Below are 18,982 nucleotides of genomic sequence, written 5' to 3'. Positions count from 1 at the left end.
TATAAAGTAGTCGTGTATTTAATTTTACTGCATTGTTTTGCCTTTTACTATTGTGCTATTGTTCGATATTTCCATTTGAGAACTGAGTGTTATTAAAAATCCTACAGGAAAGCTTAATGCTTTACATAATCCAGGAAATAGATTTAGTTATCCAACACAAATGAACTCTGGTCAGTTTATTCATAGAACAAATTTCAAAATTGGATATGAATATTGAAGATAAATCATCATAAGCATTGTTACTACCTGGTTGTAAATGCACTCCGAACTGTCAGGATTTGTTATTTAGGTTTTCAACAAAACCAGCATTTTTTTCCACAGAAAAATTTCTTCTGTAAGAAACAAGAATGTCCCTTTCTGTCACAGATGTAGCTGGAATTGTAAGGATGAGGAGCATTGTGATCAATCATTATAAAATTCATAGAACACCACAGAAAAGACCAACTGTACATCTGCTTTGAGAACAATACACTAATTTCTTCTTTGCTAAATGGCTTTAGGCCCTGTCTATCCACCACTGAAATTGTGAAATTGTCTGTTATGTCAAATGTTTCAAAATATTGTGTTACCCTCCTTCATCTGAGCAAAGTACTTGACACTATATGAGATGATACTTCAATATTGTTTGTGTTTTCCATGTGTTTGTTGGAGCACTAAGGCAAATACCAGAATGGTTCCTTATCATGGCCACAGCTGACCACCTGTCCTTTCCCCATAGTTTGTGTCCTGTCTTTATAAAGTGTGGTATGTATGCTGTTTTTCGTATATTTTGATCTTTTGCAATGTATTACCTTCATAAACTGAGTATCATTGAGAGATGATCCTTGAATGAATCTAGGTGAATAAAACAAAAATAACTCTGAATTTGATCAAAATGATGTCAAGGTCAGTGATAGTATCTTTAATTGAATCATATTTCTGTTAAATAAATGTTGATAGATTGCCCTGTCAGTTATGACAGGAATACTGGGAGATTCTGCCCTAGATCCTTTTCTACTACAAATGAATGATCTCTCTAGTTCTTTGCTCTAAAAGCCAGAGATAGGTGCTTATGATATAACACTTTTAATGACCGATCAATGTGTAGATGAAATGAAAAGGAAAACAATGACAATAGTTGGTAAGTCTGCACAGTGGCTACACTGAAACATAGTAATATTAAATAAAACTGAAACTATATACATATTTGTCCATAAAAAAAGCTCTGTCTTCAGGCCACAAATGGCCCACCAGGAATATCTGGCAGGTATGTCATCCTCAGTTAAGGATGTGGAAAGGGGGGGGGGGGGGTGGGCAGCAAACCGCTCTCCCGGTCATTATAATGGTATTCTTTGGTCGGAGCCTCCACTATTCACTTGAATAGCTCCTCAATTGGCATCACGAGGCTCAGTGCACCCCGAAAAATGGTAACAGCATGTGGCAGCCTGGTTGGTCACCCACCTAAGTACCTGCCATGCCTGACAGTGCTTAACTTCGGTGATCTGACGGGAACTGGTGTATCCACTACGGCAAGGCCGTTGCCATATTTGTCCATAAACTGGGTGAAAAATCTGAGTGTAAATCTGTCCAGCTACTAAGAATTCATTTGTACCCACAATTGAAGTGGAATGTACACATGTACACAGAGCAGTTGTGCATTGAACTATTGCAAATGATGCACTTACTATGCAAATCAAACCCAGTGTCAGTAAGGAACAGCTTCTATCTTTGTACTACTGCTTCCACATTCACCATATGGAAATATCCTATGGGGCATCTCTTATATTACAAAAACAGTGTTGTGTGTAAAAAAAAAAGGGGGGGAGGGAGCAGTGAGAGCAATTACTAGAATTACAAACATTCATGCTGGCCGCAGTTGAAGAAACGAAAAATACAAACTACACTTTCCTTTTACATTTAATCCTATCTCCTCTCAATGAAAAATCAACCAGAAACTTTAGTTTGCAAAAGTAAGGTCCACAATTAAGGAATATAAATAATATAGATTTAGAATGCACTAGATTAAATAAATATGCCAAAATAGTTTTACATATACTGGTGTAAAGCTGTATAATAAGGGATGATCAAAAAGTTTGCTATTGATCTGATGGAATTACATTTTCTTGGAGACATATGACTCTCATCTTTATCTTCGATAAGAACAGAAGCTGTAGCAATGAATTAAAATTTGTGCCATTATGTACAAAGCTGGGGTGCTATTCTAGTGTTGGACAGCCTCAGCAATATGTATGATTTAGGAAGGGGGAAATGGGCTGAAGGGATGATGTGAATGTTATGTAAGGGAGGGTATTGGACAGTCCGTGCAACTGTGGTAGCCACAGCTCTACATTGGTGGTGTGGTCAGCATATCTGCCTAGTAAGCAGGCTACCTGGGTTAAAGTCCAGGCCAGGGCATATATTGTAATTCATTTCTTCTGCTCATGTCCTTATTGAACAAAAGTTACCATTCAAAGGCTATACAGTCCAGAATTGGTATTTCGGCTGGGCAAAATTGCCATGCCATGGAGGCAACCATCTCACCAATGAACTAAGTTAAAGGTACCTGTTTGGTAAAATAACGTGGTTGGCTACATGAAGTAGTCTGTAACCGTCTGCTGCACATCCTCATCCTGCAGGAACTGTTGACCCTTCAAGGCCTTTTTCAAGGTACTGAAGGCAGAGTAATCCCATGGCAAAAAGATGAAGGCTATATGACGGCTGCTATTGTCTCCCATTTGAGTTGGGCGAGGCTGGCTTCCCACATTGAACAGCATCTTCTGTCAAATTGTGACTGGCTCAGGACTTGATCATTTCACAGTGGTGGTTATCGACAGACATGCTGCTCCACACACATTTTTATTCTCCAGTATATGTCTACCAATGTTTGTCCTTTGGTGCTAAAGAAAAGAAAAAGCATGTTGCTCCTGTTTGAATGCATGTGGTAATAACTTCACCATAGTTCACATGTCAGCATTTGCTGCACACACATCAGAAAGACACTAATACTACATAAATGCCTTGCCTGCACGTTGGTAAATGTATTTGTGCATCGGAGTTGCACTACATTGTGTATATGCTGCAGGAACACCCTCAAATGGAAACTTTTTGAGTGGCCCTTGCATGAACTGCCATGACGATGTGAGAGCTACGATACAGTGTCTTTGAGGGTTATATACATGGAACCTACTAATCAACCGCTATATTAATGAGGTTCAAGGTGTGCCCCAAAACTAACGAAATATATTTTCTTGCTAAAGGTCACAACATGGTTGAGCCATTTGAGGTAGATTGCACTTTAGGTCAGTCTGCTCTGAGCGCCAGTGGTGTCAGGACTGCTGATTTAGTGCACCTCTGTTATGACACCACCTCATGGCAGATACTTGGGAAAAATGTTGGGAGATAAAGTTCTGCAGAAACTCATTAAATGCTGAAACAAGTCTTCAAGAAATCTGCTTTTTTGTATGTGCAAGTTATGAGATGGATGAAAAAGTTCATAGGGGGACCAAGAAGGGGATCCCTCTGCCAGGCAATTAAATGTGATTTACGGAGTGTCTGTGTAGATGTGGAAGTAGATGCAAGTGATGACCCTCACTCTCATTGTCCATCAACAAGCCAGATTGAAGAAAATGTAACTCTTGTGTGGTGTTACTCGATGCTGACCTTCGAATGAGTGTTCAGCTGTTAGGTAACATTTAGAGCATTCTAAAAACATCACTTTATCTAAAAATTGAACATGTGGGAGGTGTGTACCAAGCTGCTCCTCAAACTGTTGACAGATGAGCAAAATGCTAACAGTGTGTTGATCACAAGTGGACTGAAGAAATGTGTGGAAATTGAACCAGATTATTTGAACGATGATGCTACTGATGAAAAAATGTAAGCATTTCAGTCCAACTAGAGACAAAGCCCCCAGAGTGTTGAATGACACACCCTGGAATCCCTGAAACAGAAGGTGAGGATAAGCAATCCAAATTGAAGGCAATTTTTGATGGGAAGGTTGTGGTTGACAAAGACTGTACACCTCAAGAGCAGAGAACTGTTAACACCGCCCCTGTGTGGATATTCTGGGAACATTGTTGTAAAGGGTTACCCACACGCAGTCCCAACCTGGCTCCGGCTGATTTCTTTTTGTTTTACAAGGTCAAGAACACACTCAAAGGGCACCACTTTGATAGCATTGAGCTCTTTCATGTGGCTGTGACAACAGCTTTAAAGAAGATTACAGTTGAGGTCTTTGATGGGGTTTACAGGCTCGGGAGAGTCAGTAGAAAAGATGTTTGTTTGCTATGGCAGGTACCTTGAAGAATTATTAACACTTTGTACGGGTACTATTAATAATACCATACTATTAATATATAACTTCTGGGACCCATCTTGTAGAATAATTATATATAGTATGGTGTCCTAAATCAGTAATGTAAAATCTAAATGTGAAGTATAATTCTTAATGTTAACTCGTATTGTATTCCTACATAAGTGCAGTTATCGAAATTGGTATCATTTGCATGATCAGTGCTTTATGAATAATATGGGAATAAACAATCCTTTGGAAACAAATGCAACAAAGTTACAGATAGTGAGGAAAAGTTAACTGTATGAAGTTAGTTTTGTAATTTTTGTTTTCTTTCTCTTCTCTTGCCCTCCAAACAGGACTTTTGTTTCCTTACTTGCGAACTCCACAGGTTCACGAACATTTATTTGTAACCTATAAATCTTCAGTCTGTAAATTCATATTTTAAGTCGGATGCATCTTGTAAAGTAGCTACATCTTCACTTTTAGAAGATCCATATATTATAACTTTCCTTGCGGCCTTGCATTTAATATTTTGTTTTCAGATGTCATTTTTTTTTAAGTCTGCACTTAAGCTTTTTCTGTTTTTTTTTTAAAGATTTCCTGTTCAATTCAGTTTCTACTTAATACTGATGATTTCTCTCTTTTGCTTCCTCAGTTTAATTTTTGGCAGCTGTCTTTGGTAAAGGCTAGATATCACCATCTTTTTCTTCAGATGTCCTTCTGTCCTTCACTTGGGCTTGCTTACAGTTCTTTGTTTTTTTCTGTTTCTACAGCTCAGAACATCTGATTTTATTTATTTGTGCTAGATTAAGGTTCAGTTGTGCAGTTCATTTCAATAGACAAAGAACCAGTTACAACATCCAGATTATATATTCAAGAATTTGTATAGCTAAAAAAATCTACTCGCCGAGCAGCGGCAGAATGTGTGTTTTCTGCCGCCACTTGGCGAGTAGATAAAAGATAAAGGAATGTTGTGATTGGCAAGCTTCAGGAGCCAGTGGCTCCTCCTTCGGGCAGAATGGTTGAAGGGGAAGGAAGAAGGGTGAAGGAAATGGACTGTAGAGGTCTAGTAGAAGGGACAGAGTTTACATAAGTCTCCCAGAACTGCAGATTAGGGGAAACTTACCATGCTTGATGAGAAGGAAAGATTCTTTCCTTCTCATCGCGCACGGTAAGCCTCTCCTGACCCATGGTTGTGGGTGACTTTCCCAAAATATACCCCTTTTCCTAGGCCTTTCCAGTCCTTTCCCTTCACCCTTCTTCCTTCCCCTTCAACCATTCTGCCTGAAGGATGACCCCTGGCTCCAAAAGCTTGTCAATCACAACACTCTTTTATTTGTGTGTTCTGCTGCCACTTGGAGAGTAGATTTTTTGTCTATACAATTATTTAATTGTATCAATTTATTGAGATCAACTACTTGATTTTCTGTGAAATCATATGAATCAATGACTCCTCAAGAAATCCTTAAGCCTGCAGTTCCAGTAGTAAAAGTGCACGTTCACTGCCAGTGGCTGTTGCAGTTTGTGCTGATGTTGGTAACACCTTGTGTAATAAACGATGGGAGCTGGGCATCGGTTGGTGGTAGCAAATCATGTATGTAATTATTCAGTTGAGAAAGGCACACCACAGAATTGCTGAAGCACCTAACAAGTCTGTATTTGCAGCAAGAATGTCAGATGCAGGAGATATAAATATAAAAAAATCTTGCCTACTTCACTTACTTTCATTGTATTATCTTATTCTGGGGTAACTCATCAAAGCTGTCAAAATTTTTTAGTGTGTAAAAATGTGTAATCAGACTCATTTGTGGTGTAAATTCAAGATCATCATATAGAAACTTGTTATTTTAACCACTACTTCTCAGTATATTTATTCCTTAGTGAAATTTCTTGCTATTAGTGTGTGTCTTTCCAACTAATAGCTTAATACACAGTTTCAGTACTGGGAATAAGAACAATCTACATAAAGACCTAAAATCAGTTGCCTTGGGCCAAAAAGGAGTCCAATATTCAGGAACACACATTTTCAATAAATTGCCAGCAACCATTAAAAATTTTCAGATAAAGCACAGCTTAAACAGAGTTTGAAAGAGATGAATATGTTAACAGGGACTGTTAGACCGGCTTAAGTAAAAATGTCTGTTAGATTTTAGTTTTCACTGCACTTGGTCACTACAATCAAGATTATGTATGTTGTTCATGATAAATTTATTAAAAGTGCATAACATTATTTCATTCTGACAGTGTTTTAATTCTGTAAGTATTAGCAGTTCCATTTGATTGTAATGCATTCACATATTTTGACAATTACCTGAGAAACGATCAGGGTAGTGAGTATCTTATTCAGATGTTTTAATTTTTTTTTATGTACTTGCTGACATGTTCCAAGTGGAATGATTGCCATTTTTTAATGAACACTATATGAAAGTCATTTTACAAATACTAATGGACTGAGTTTAAAATAAAAAAGGTTTTTATTTATTTATAAGGTAATAAACATGTAATACAACTACTATATTACTTATTTACAGTGAACACATTACTGAACTCAAATGGTGCAGAAGTTAGATTATACACTCTCTCTCTCTCTCTCTCTCTTTCAGTGAACACATTACTGCACTGAAATTGTGCAAAAGTTATATTGTTCTTTTATACAAATCAGTTGGTTTTACTGAGAAATTCATCAATGTAGTAGAAGGAGTTGGCCACCAATAAATCCTTTAGGCTTCTCTTAAACTGAATTTCATAGGTTGTCAGACTTTCCATGGCTGCTGGCAAGTTATTGAAAATGTGTGTTCCTGAATAATGCACACCTTTTTGTACAAGACTAAGTGACTTTAAATCTTTGTGAAGATTATTCTTATTTCTAGTATTGATTCCATGAATTGAGCTGTTGGTTTGAAAAAGTGATATATTTTTAATGACAAATTTCATTAAGGAATAAATATATTGGGAAGCAGTAGTTAGTATTCCTAGTTCCCTAAACAGGCTTCTGCAGGATGTTCTTGAGTTCACACCACACATAACTCTTACTGCACATTTTTGTGCCTGGAAAACTTTAGCTTGGCTTGATGAATTACCCCAAAAAAAATCCCATATGACATTATGGAATGAAAGTAGGCATATTATGCCAGCTTTTTCATTTTAATATCCCCCATGTCTGACAAAATTCGCATTGCAAACAGAGATTTGTTAAGTCGCTTCAGCAGTTCTGTGGTGTGCTCCTCCCAGTTGAATTTATCAAGCTGTAATCCCAAGAATTTAACACTGTCCACTTCTTCTATCTTCTTGTCATTGTATGTTAGACATATACTCGTGGGACGCCCCTTACAAGTTCTGAACTGCATATAGTGTGCAGCATTTCCGGTTACACTAAAATATTCTAATTTACTTGAAAGGATATTGTGATTTACACAGTCAAATGCCTTCGACAGATCACAAAATATACCAGTTGCCGGCAATTTTTTGTCTAATGAATTAAGCACATTTTCACTGTAAGTGTAGATAGCCTTCTCAATATCAGAACCTTTTAGAAATCCAAACTGTGACTTTGACAGTATGTTATTTGAGATAAGATGGTTATAAAGCTGACTGTACATTACTTTTTCGAAAATTTTTGAGAATGCTGGCAACAATGAAATTGGATGGAAATTTGATGCTATTTCTTTATCTCCCTTCTTAAACAGTGGCTTAACTTCAGCATATTTCAGCCATTCAGGAAATATTCCACTAATAAACGACTGGTTACACAGATAGCTTAATATGTTACTTAGCTCAGAATCACATTCTTTAATTAACTTTGTTGATATTTCATCATAACCACTAGATGTTTTTGATTTTAAAGATTTTATGATGGACATTATTTTTGTTGGGGTAGTCAGGGTCAAATTCATATTATGGAAGTTACTTGAAATGTCTGGTCTGAGGTACTCCATAGCAGCATCTACCGAACCTGACAACCTCATCTTTCCAGTAACAGTTATAAAATGTTTGTTAAAAAATTCTGCAACACTATACACATATGTCACCAATGTATCATTTACTCTTAATGCTAATTGTTCCTCTTCATGGCTGGTTCTACCGGTCTCCTCCTTTACTATATCCCATATTGTCTTTATTTTGTTATCTGATATGACTATCTTTTCCTTGCAGTACATTTTGCTTTGACATCTGTATTACAGTCTTTAATATTTTGCAGTATTTCTTATAATGTGCTATAGCATCAACATTGGAAATGTTTCGGATTGACAGATACAGTTTTCTTTTTGTTTTACAAGATATCCCTATTCCTTGAGTAATCCAGGGCTTCTTTGTAGACTTTTCTCTAACCTTGGTAAGTTTTGGGGGAAAGCAGTGTTCGAATAAGGTAAGCACTTTTATTAGCAAGTTAATGTTGGTATTTTATTGCTGTCAGCCTAATATCACTGCATTACTGTGTGTTAATCTGTGAAATAAAACAGATTTGCAGCAGTTCAAAGAGTCGTGCCATCTTTTACTACTCTCATGGTTTCGCAATGTTTTCCTGACTCGCTTTTCATATAATACTTATCATTTTTCAAATCTGCGCAACTACTCAAGTTTAAAAGAGAGCAACTTACTTTCTACTTATTATTCCATCTGTTGAAATATTATTGCTAAAATTATTTATTCGGTCTGGCTGTGCAATTGAGCGGTGTTATTTACACCCAAGGTTTTGTTGAAACCTGCTCCCATGTGGTAGCCATTAAGGTTAAAGTACTGTTTACTTGTTTTGGAAAAGGTGTTCCAAGTGGTATATTTAGGTGCAAAATTTTGTAGTTAGTTTTGGGATAGGTCTCAGTTAATTCTGAGGGACAAATATGCACCTCTGAACCAGAAATGTGCTTTTACTTTTCATACCTTGGAAGAGTACTTACTGAATAGCAATCCTTTTATGGGTAACAATGGGGAGAAACCTATTGTCTACATCTACATCCATACCCCGCAAGCCATCTGACGGTGTGTGACGGAGGGTACTTTGAGTACCTCTATCGGTTTTCCCTTCAATTCCAGTCTCGTATTGTTCGTGGAAAGAAAGATGGTTCGTATGCCTCTGTGTGGGCTCTAATCTCTCTGATTTTAGCCTCATGGTCTTTTCGCGAGACGTACGTAGGAGGGAGCAATATACTGCTTGACTCCTCGGTGAAGGTATGTTCTCAAAACTTCAACAAAAGCCCGTACTGAGCTACTGAGCGTTTCTCCTGCAGAGTCTTCTACTGGAGTTTGTCTATCATCTCCATAATGCTTTCCCGATTACTAAATAATAGAACAAGTGTACTGTAACCTACTTCCTTTGTTTTCGGATTGCAATTCCTTAGGATTCTTCCAATGAATCTGTCTGGCATCTGCTTTACCGGTGATTAATTTTATATGGTTATTCCATTTTAAATCACTCCTAATGCCTACTCCCAGATAATTTATGGAATTAACTGCCTCCAGTTGCTGACCTGCTATATTGTAGCTAAATGATAAAGGATCTTTCTTTCTATGTATTCGCACCACATTACACTTCTGTAGGTTGAGATTCAATTGCCATTCCCTGCACCATGCGTCAATTCGCTGCAGATCCTGCTGCATTTCAGTACAATTTTCTATTGTTGCAACCTCTCGATATACCACAGCATCATCCGCAAAAAGCCTGAGTGAACTTCCGATCTTATCCACAAGGTCATTTATGTATATTGTGAATAGCAATGGTCCTAAGACACTCTCCTGCGGCACACCTGAAACAAGCCATTATCCTGTTGTGGAACTTGTTTAACTGTTGGCCAGTTACACAGAGGTGCCTGTGATGAGAAATTCATACTATTGAAAGATGCTGCAGGTTGAAATGTACCCCCTCTCCCATACAACAAATTTGATTAGTTACTTGTGGATTATGACACACATTAGGCCTACAGATAAGGCAGAGAGAGCTGCTTTTTCCATTGATAGTGCCACAATAAAAGGCATAAAGATTTCATGTGTTTGAAACCATTATATGATAGTGTGAACTTACATTGTTTTGTTCTCCTTCTGTGGAAGGAATGGGTTAGGATGAAACTTTCCCTTCCTGGATCTTCCTGTTTCAGTTTTCCCATTAGGACTACAATTCATTGCTGCTGCTGGCATTATACATCCAAGCTGCCTTGCAAATATCCATACCATCTTGGCTTTTTTGTTTTGCATTTGTTGTTTTTTTTCTGGAAATGGTTACAATTTAAGCAGTTTAAATTTTTCACTTATCACAATGTTTTCTGCCTAATGTGGTACATAAAAATGCAACTCAGAAAATATCATTTCTTCTGCTTTTATTTTTTCCTTCTCTCTTTGTACTTTAAACTTGCTTCCACACATAAGAATGGGAACAGCTGTTATGTTGAAATATGTTTGTGTACTTATGACCTCTTTTGTGATTTTTGTGGATCCATGTGCATATAATTTCTTGGACATTTAAGAAGTTGGATGAATATATTCTCTCTTTATGTGAAAAATTCCAAAGTAAGATTGTTAGTTCAATATGTTGCTATCATAACCTAAAGATTAAATTGAAGGTACTACAGATACTTCATATTCACAAATATAATCACATACATTGTTGTTTTCTGTGAACAGTGAAGGCATCTGTGGTTTTGGGGAATAACATATAAAGGATTGCCTTGATTTTGTAGTGTGAAGCTCCGTGAGTGGAAAAGTCACATCTTCACACTTCAAAATGTAGAGCAGTGCCCATAAATTCACTCTATTTCAATGTAAACTTACACACTGAGTAAAACTATTTAATTAGCCTCAGGAAATGTAGTAATGACAGAAAATATGGTAAACAGTATTATGGTAGGGATAGTTCTTATCAGACATCAACAGACTATTCATTGATGCTGTACCATTGGAGTGGTTGTGAGAGTTTGAGGACACAGTACACAGAGGCCAACCCTCATGTGTCCCACTCAATGTGGTGTTACTATTATTGTAGTCCTACTCTTGCAGTTAAACTTGAAAACAAGAGTCTTTTCTGGCTACCAGTTTATAAATAGAAATTTGTTAGAGGAATAGAAGTTGTCCAGGAGAGAAGATTTGCAGAAAAGCTTTTTAGTCTGAGGCATTTCAAACCACCTGTCCTAATAGAGACCTAGCAGTGGATTCTTCCATGACCGAGTTTCAGTGGAATGCTCAAATTTCCATGTTAAGTTTGTCTTTGGTCTGTACACATTACATCCTTTTTTTAAATTTTCTTATTTACTAAAAAAAGTTGCAGGATAAGGCTCAGGATAACAGATACATCCACACACGAAAACACTTCAAAAGTATGTCATGAGTGCTTTCCAAGACTGTAGATGGGGCCAGATTGCAGAACTTCCAAATTACATTTTGTGTATCTTCTTTGGATCCTTTTTTTCTATGATTTTAGTAGGAAAAAGTCTGTGTTTTATTATGTGAAAACAACTAACTTAGCAAGGACAAGGAAAATGGAGATGGCTTTTCATCTAACAAAACCTCTATAACAAGGAATCTTTTTCTGTAAATGCAGAACTCTGACACTATAACACTATCATTAAACCAGAATGCTTTTGTGTGTCAGAATACAATTTGTTAAATATAGGTAAACAATTAGGTGAATTATAAAAGAAGGAAAGAAAAATAATCAAGGATGCCTTGGAACCAAAATTCGAGAATGAGAAATGGAAATTAAGAAGCAATAAAGGCACAAGTTATTTTGTGTGATCCTTAATAGGCCAAACCAATAATAATGATGATGGTGGTGGTGATAAAAAAATTAGATAATTTACTGGCACTTAATCTACTTTCATATCAGCTTTTAACATCTCTGCAGTTTGCTTCTCACACTTTGCAGTGGTCTTAACAAACCATGTGTGTAAGTTTTGCTGAGATATTTGCATACAGAGACAGAATGTTGCCAGTAGTGGGCATTGCTCAGTTTCTACAAGGGGTGTGCAGTGCATTTGTGTAGTTTGCAATTCAGGAAGATCGATAGATACTGACAAAGTGTGAACTTTCCTTCTAGTAGATTAACAAGTATGCTTTTAGTGTCAAGTCGTCATTTTCTGGATACCCAATGCTGCAGTAAGAAAAGTACTAATTCTGTAAAAGTAATGCATCCATGAGCTGGTCTTGCTGCAAAAATCTGAAAACTGGGTTCATACGAGATGGAATAAAGTTTAGTGTTCTGGTGTATTCATAAAGTGCTAAAAAGTAAGACTACGCTGAACAGAGCAGTACAGCATGAAGAGTCATAATTATTTTAGCTTTTTTTAAGATTTGTAAAAGTTGGTAGGCAGAGTGGAAGGTAACAGTTTATGGGAAACTGGTTGGGGCCTTTGGTGAATTTTGTGTTATGGTCATTAGGCTGTGGTCCAAGGCATATTTATGTTCCTAATGTTCCATGTCCTAATGCTGGAGACATCATCAGAGGCTATATGTACTCAGATAGAAGTTTCAAACTTCAACAAGCTCGGGAACTGTGAAATCCTACATTGTATGATCAAACTGGTTGGGTGTAATCATTGTGGACAGTTTGGTGACAGTAGTTCAGTCAAACCTGAGATAGTAGTAGTAAGTGTTACAGCCTGCTTTAGTTCCCCACACACACACACACACACACACACACACACACACACACACACACACACACACAGACATAAAATTTATAAGTTTAAAGTTGTTTTATTTTTCAGGGCTACACTTCATTTTGGAATGATTGTATCTCAAGTGGTCTTCGTGGATGTATACTAATAGAATTGGCACTTCGTGGTCGTATTGAACTAGAAAAGCCAGGAATGAGACGCAAGAGCCTTTTGAATAGGAAGCTTCTTGTCAAGAGTGACACTCCAACAGGTGATGTGTTGTTAGATGAAGCACTGAAACATATGAAAGAGACAGATCCACCTGAAATTGTACAGAGCTGGATTGAGTACTTGAGTGGTAAGTCCATATATGCTATATATTAATTACATAAGCCACTGAATGTCATTAAACATTGTCAGTCATATGAAACTCTACACCTGAAATTCATTTAAGAAAAAATGTAATGCTGCCTACATAGTACATATGTAATTTTTTGTTTTTATATTTTGAATAAAAAAAAAGAAAAACAAGATTTAACCTCAGGAAATTCTGATCACTTACACTGGGATGCAACACTGTGTTAGCTGTAGCACGACAGTGCAGTGTGTATTTTGTTATGTAAGTCAGTTCGTACATGATAAATCTTGCACAATGGAAAGTCCAGGATGGAATAATGACAATGTTGTGAAAAGGATAGACTGCTACTCACTGTACAGTGAAGATGATCATTCGCAGATAGGCACAACAAAAGATTGTTAAACAAGTAAGCTTTTACAAAACAAACACACACACACACACACACACACACACACACACACACACACACACACACACACAAACGCATCTCACACATGACCAGTCTCTGGCTGCCGAGGAAGCCTGGCCTTGGCAGCTAGAGACTGTGCGTGTGCGTGAGCGATTCGGATGGAGGACTTTCTGGCCGAAAGCTTACTTGGTTAACCGTCTTTGTTTCGCCTTATCTGCGATTCAACATCTGTGCTGTATATTGATAGATCTCTTGTGTAATCAGAACATTTCATCATTTCTCTTCTAGGTGAAACATGGAATCCTCTTAAATTGAGATATCAACTTAAAAATGTTCGTGAGAGGTTAGCTAAAAACCTTGTGGAGAAAGGAGTGCTAACAACTGAGAAACAAAACTTTCTCTTGTTTGATATGACGACTCATCCACTTACTGACAATGTTGCAAAATCCCGTCTGGTAAAGAAGGTAGGTCGAGTAAAACTACTATTAAGTTAAATGTTCTATTTTTCATAATTTAAATAGTCTAACAGTTGCCAAATGAAATTTAACAAAATGGTAGACTTGATTATCTGGTGTAATTTGTTTCATTGATAAGTGTTGCAGGGTCCTGTATATTTGTGCAGTGTTATTTATCTCCTAAACGATTTGTCACTGCAAGATGCTCATTAAGTTTTCTAATTTTTTTCATATACTATATTTCCATTAAATTTGTGGGCGATATTTTCAAATTCCAAAGTGTGATTTGGTCTTTTCATTGTTGTGGCAGGTTTCTCTCAACTTCCATTATACTTTGGCAATCACTGTTTTAAGACACAAAGGAATTACAGACATTGACTGCAACCCAGATTGGGATTCAAACATGGTCTTCTGCTTACTAGACATATGTTGTGACCACTAAGCCATCCAGACACAGTGGCCATGGCAACTGCAGTGACTACCCTAGCGTGCTTCCTGTCAGACCTAAATTCTCAACTTCGCCACACACTACTAAGGTAGCGCCCCTGCCCATGATCCTCATTACTCACGGCATTTCACCGATTCTCGTAAGAGGTTGAGCCTGGCATGACGTCTTACTTTTGAATAACATACCCTCTCCCACCAAATGTACCGTATATACTCGTGCCCTCGAATAATCCATGCACCACAATTTTGAGGAAGAGAGGCAAAAAAAATTATGCTTTAATTCGTTTTATTTTTTTAAAAAAATTGTTCCAATGTGATGATATGTTCAAAAGTATGTATAATAACTACTGGTTTGAAGCAACGCTGCTGTACAGGTTGATACATCATTAAAACGCAACCGATTCAGCGGCGTGCAGTTGGCCAGCCGGTGGGTAGGCGGACAGCGGCGTGCAGCTGGCTGGCTGGCCCATTAGATGCACGGGCGGCTGGGGAAAATTATCACTACCACCTGGGACTCTATGCGTACCTAAAATAGCAAAAAAAGAAATGTGAATTATCTTGTTTAAGAATTTGTTAATACGGTATGTGCAATAAAATATTTTAGTCAATACCGGTATGTTTCCTCTCTTACCACTCTATTCATCACTTTCATCGTCACCTTTAGTGGGAGAATCATTGTTGCCTTCACCATTTTCCCATAGAGCGTCTTCCTCTGTTCCACACAGTGAATTTGTGATTCCACATTTTTTGAAAGATTTTTCCGCCAGTGGTTGCAGAATGGAGTCCCATGCACTTTTCACCCATTCTCAAATCTGGGACAAATCTGGCCGTTTGATTTTTCCACTAGGTGTGAACTAAGTTTTCATCAGCCATCCATTGCGTAAATCGCTGTTTAATTGCAGCTTTGAATGGCCAATTTATACACACATCTAGTGGTTGTAGGATGAATGTTAGGCCTCCAGGGATAATGACCAAGTCAGTTTTCCCTTTTGTAATTTTCCTCGCACTTCCTTAGTTGTGTGTTTGCAGAAGCTGTCCAGGACCAACATGTTTCATAAATTCAGTAACTCACCAGGATGATCATGCCAAACATGTTTCACCCAGTCAATTATAAGTTCATTGTCCATTCACCCTCTTGGATTCGCTCTCACTAATTCCGGTATGCCTTTTACTGATATTTTTGGAATAGTTTTCCTTTTAAATATCATTTAAGGTGGTAGCTTTCGTCCATCACCACCACATCATCACTGTACATCTTCATTTCTCAATGCCGCCAGTTTGTATCATGATGCTGGATTCTCCTTTCCTGTTCACTGTGTTGTTGAGCGGCATCTCAAAATAGACTGGCGTTTTGATCCGCATTACCAATTTGCGATAATATATAGGACTGTTTACGGCGCAGATTTATCACATAACTATGAAAATTCACTATTTTTTCCTCGTAATCGTCTGGAAACCACTGATCAATAGTAGTTTTCCTCTGGAATCCTAAACCATTTCGGTTGAAAAATCTTGATAGCCAGCCCCGGCTAGCTTTGAAACTGGTAATGCCTAGTTCTTTGGCTAAAGACAGTGCTTTGAGTTGGCACATTTCACTCATCACCGTGCATCCGTATTGTCGCTTCTCATCTACATAATTGCAGAGCCTTTTCTTGAGGTTTGGATGCTTCACGTTTTGGCCGCGAAATGCCCGGCGATTACTATTAGTTCCTTGAAGCTGTGTTTCATTTTTTTGCCAGGTGAATACAACTCTCACTCTCGTCGTACTTTCTTCCTGCAGCACGGTTTCCAATATTCTCAGCTTTTTCAATAATTTTCACTTTTGCTTTAGCAGTGTACGAACGATAATGAGAACTTGTAGCCATAATTAAAAAGTTTGAAGACTTTAATACCTCACTCCTAACGCGCTACTGATGCATCACAGACTGAGGCCGCAACAATGCAATAGTATAATGGGATGTATTGTTGGAAGTAGAGCAGTACCAACAATGTTTCGAATAATCCGCGCAGCCCAGTTTTTCGTCCTAAAATTCGGGAAAAACATGCACGGATTGTTAGAATATTATATATAACTCTTTGCCTTTACAAATGCCTGCTTGTGTCTGTCTCTCTGTGTGTGTGTGTGTCTGTCTCTCTGTGTGTGTGTGTGTGTGTGTGTGTGTGTGTGTGTGTGTGTGTGTCTGTCTCTCTCTGTGTGTGTGTGTCTGTCTCTGTCTCTCTCTCTCTCTCTCTCTCTCTCTCTCTCTCTCTCTCTCTCTCTCTGTGTGTGTGTGTGTGTGTGTGTGTGTGTGTGTGTGTGTGTGTGTGTGTGTGTGTGTGTGTGTGTCTCTCTCTCTCTCTGTGTGTGTGTGTGTGTGTGTGTGTGTGTGTGTGTGTGTCTCTCTCTCTCTCTCTGTCTGTCTCTCTGTCTGTCTCTGTGTGTGTGTGTGTGTGTGGGGGGGGGGGGGGGGCACGTGAGTGTATACGTGCCCTTTCTTCCCCTCAAGGTAAGTCTCTCCGCTCTCAGGATTGGAATGACTCCGTACCCTCTCCCTTAAACCCCATATTCTTTCGTCTTTCCCTCTCCTCCACACACACACACACACACACACACACACACACACACACACACACACACACACACACACACACAGTCTCAGGCAACTGAAAGGCAACTGAAACCACATTGCAACAGCAACACCAGTGCATGATGGGAGTGGTGACTAGGGAGGGTAAGGAGGAGGCTGGAGCGGGGAGGGGGAGCAAGAGCCATAGTATGGTGAGGGTGGCAGACAGTGAAGTGCTACAGGCTACAGGTTAGATGGGTGGGAGGGGGGTGGGGGGGGGGGAGGGAGTAGCAGAAAAGGAGAGAAATAGAAAGACTGAGGGTGGTGGTGGTGGTGGAATGACGGCTGTGTAGTGCTGGAATGGGAACAGGAAAGAGGCTGGATCAGTGAGGACAGTGACTAACGAAGGTTGAGGCGAGGAGGGTTACGGGAATGTAGGATGTATTGCAGGCAGAGTTCTCACCTGCGGAATTCAGAAAAGCTGGTGTTGGTGGGGACGATCCACATAGACAGCCTGTGAAGTGGTCATTGAAATGAAGGATGTCGTGTTTGACAGAGTGTTCAGCAACAGGGTGGTCCACTTGTTTCTTGTCCACAGTTTGCCGGTGGCCATTCATGCAGACATACAGCTTCTTGGTTGTCATGCCCACATAGAATGCAGCACAGTGGTTGCAGCTTAGCTCGTAAATAATATGAGTGGTTTTTACAAATAACTTATTCAACAATGTAATGCCACACTGTTCACTCATACCTCAATATCAGTCACTGCACATGCTATACACACATTGTTTCATAACACTTCAATCACTACACACACACACACACACACACACACACACACACACACACACACACACACACACGCGCGCACACACGCACACACACTGGTGATCTCTGGGCCATTTTCTGTACCGCAACTTCCTATTTGCTATCCTGAAAAACTGAGTCAGCATCCTTCCATAATGAGTGAGATGTTGAGCTCAGAAAGAGGAAGAGGGGTTAGTATTGTGCTATGTGTAGCTTGGGGGTAAGTATTTCTAGAAAGGAAAAAACATAAAGTGAAGGTGTTATGTGGAATGTTAGATATTTTATAATAATAATAATAATAATAATAATAATAATAATAATAATAATAATAATAATAATAATAATATTATTATTATTATTATTATTATTATTATTATTATTATTATTTCCTTCTCATCTCAGACGTTATGTCTGGTCTAAAGTAGAAAATGACACAGACCTTGATCAAGTGTGACTTCCTTTTAACTGTACGGTATATGTTATATTGCATTTAGGAACTTTCGGGTACTTGAACATGTATCAATAGTTACGGATTTCTGTAGTTGTATATACAAGTTTGGATGTAGGTGTATTGCATTGATGTACTGGTGGATATTGTGTGGTATGACTCCTGTAGTTGATAGTATAATTGGTATAATGTCAACTTTATCCTGATGCCACATATCCTTGACTTCCTCAGCCAGTTGGATGTATTTTTCAATTTTTTCTCCTGTTTTCTTTTGTATATTTGTTGTATTGGGTATGGATATTTCGATTAGTTGTGTTAATTTCTTCTTTTTATTGGTGAGTATGATGCCAGGTTTGTTACTTGGTGTTGTTTTATCTGTTATAATGGTTCTGTTCCAGCATAATTTGTATTCATCATTCTCCAGTACATTTTGTGGTGCATATTTGTATGTGGGAATGTGTTGTTTTATAAGTTTATGTTGCAAGGCAAGCTGTTGATGTATTATTTTTGCTACATTGTCATGTCTTCTGGGGTATTCTGTATTTGCTAGTATTGTACATCCGCTTGTGATGTGATCTACTGTTTCTATTTGTTGTTTGCAAAGTCTGCATTTATCTGTTGTGGTATTGGGATCTTTAATAATATGCTTGCTGTAATATC

The 18,982-nt window shown here is 38.2% G+C and overlaps 1 protein-coding gene across 1 annotated transcript in view; it reads left to right on the top strand.

Annotated features, from left to right (window-relative positions):
* Positions 1–18,982, top strand: part of LOC126273201 (Golgi phosphoprotein 3 homolog sauron) — a 41,224-nt gene that overhangs the window by 4,722 nt on the left and 17,520 nt on the right. Inside the window, exons 2-3 of the mRNA XM_049976744.1 lie at positions 12,964–13,210; positions 13,908–14,083. Of these exons, the coding sequence (XP_049832701.1) occupies positions 12,964–13,210; positions 13,908–14,083 (423 nt within the window). The remainder of the gene's footprint in view (positions 1–12,963; positions 13,211–13,907; positions 14,084–18,982) is intronic.

This window comes from Schistocerca gregaria, chromosome 5, assembly GCF_023897955.1.
Source record: "Schistocerca gregaria isolate iqSchGreg1 chromosome 5, iqSchGreg1.2, whole genome shotgun sequence".
NCBI lineage: Eukaryota > Metazoa > Arthropoda > Insecta > Orthoptera > Acrididae > Schistocerca > Schistocerca gregaria.
The sequence above is the reverse complement of the archived record's forward strand: the minus strand, read 5'-3'. Positions and strand labels throughout refer to the sequence as shown.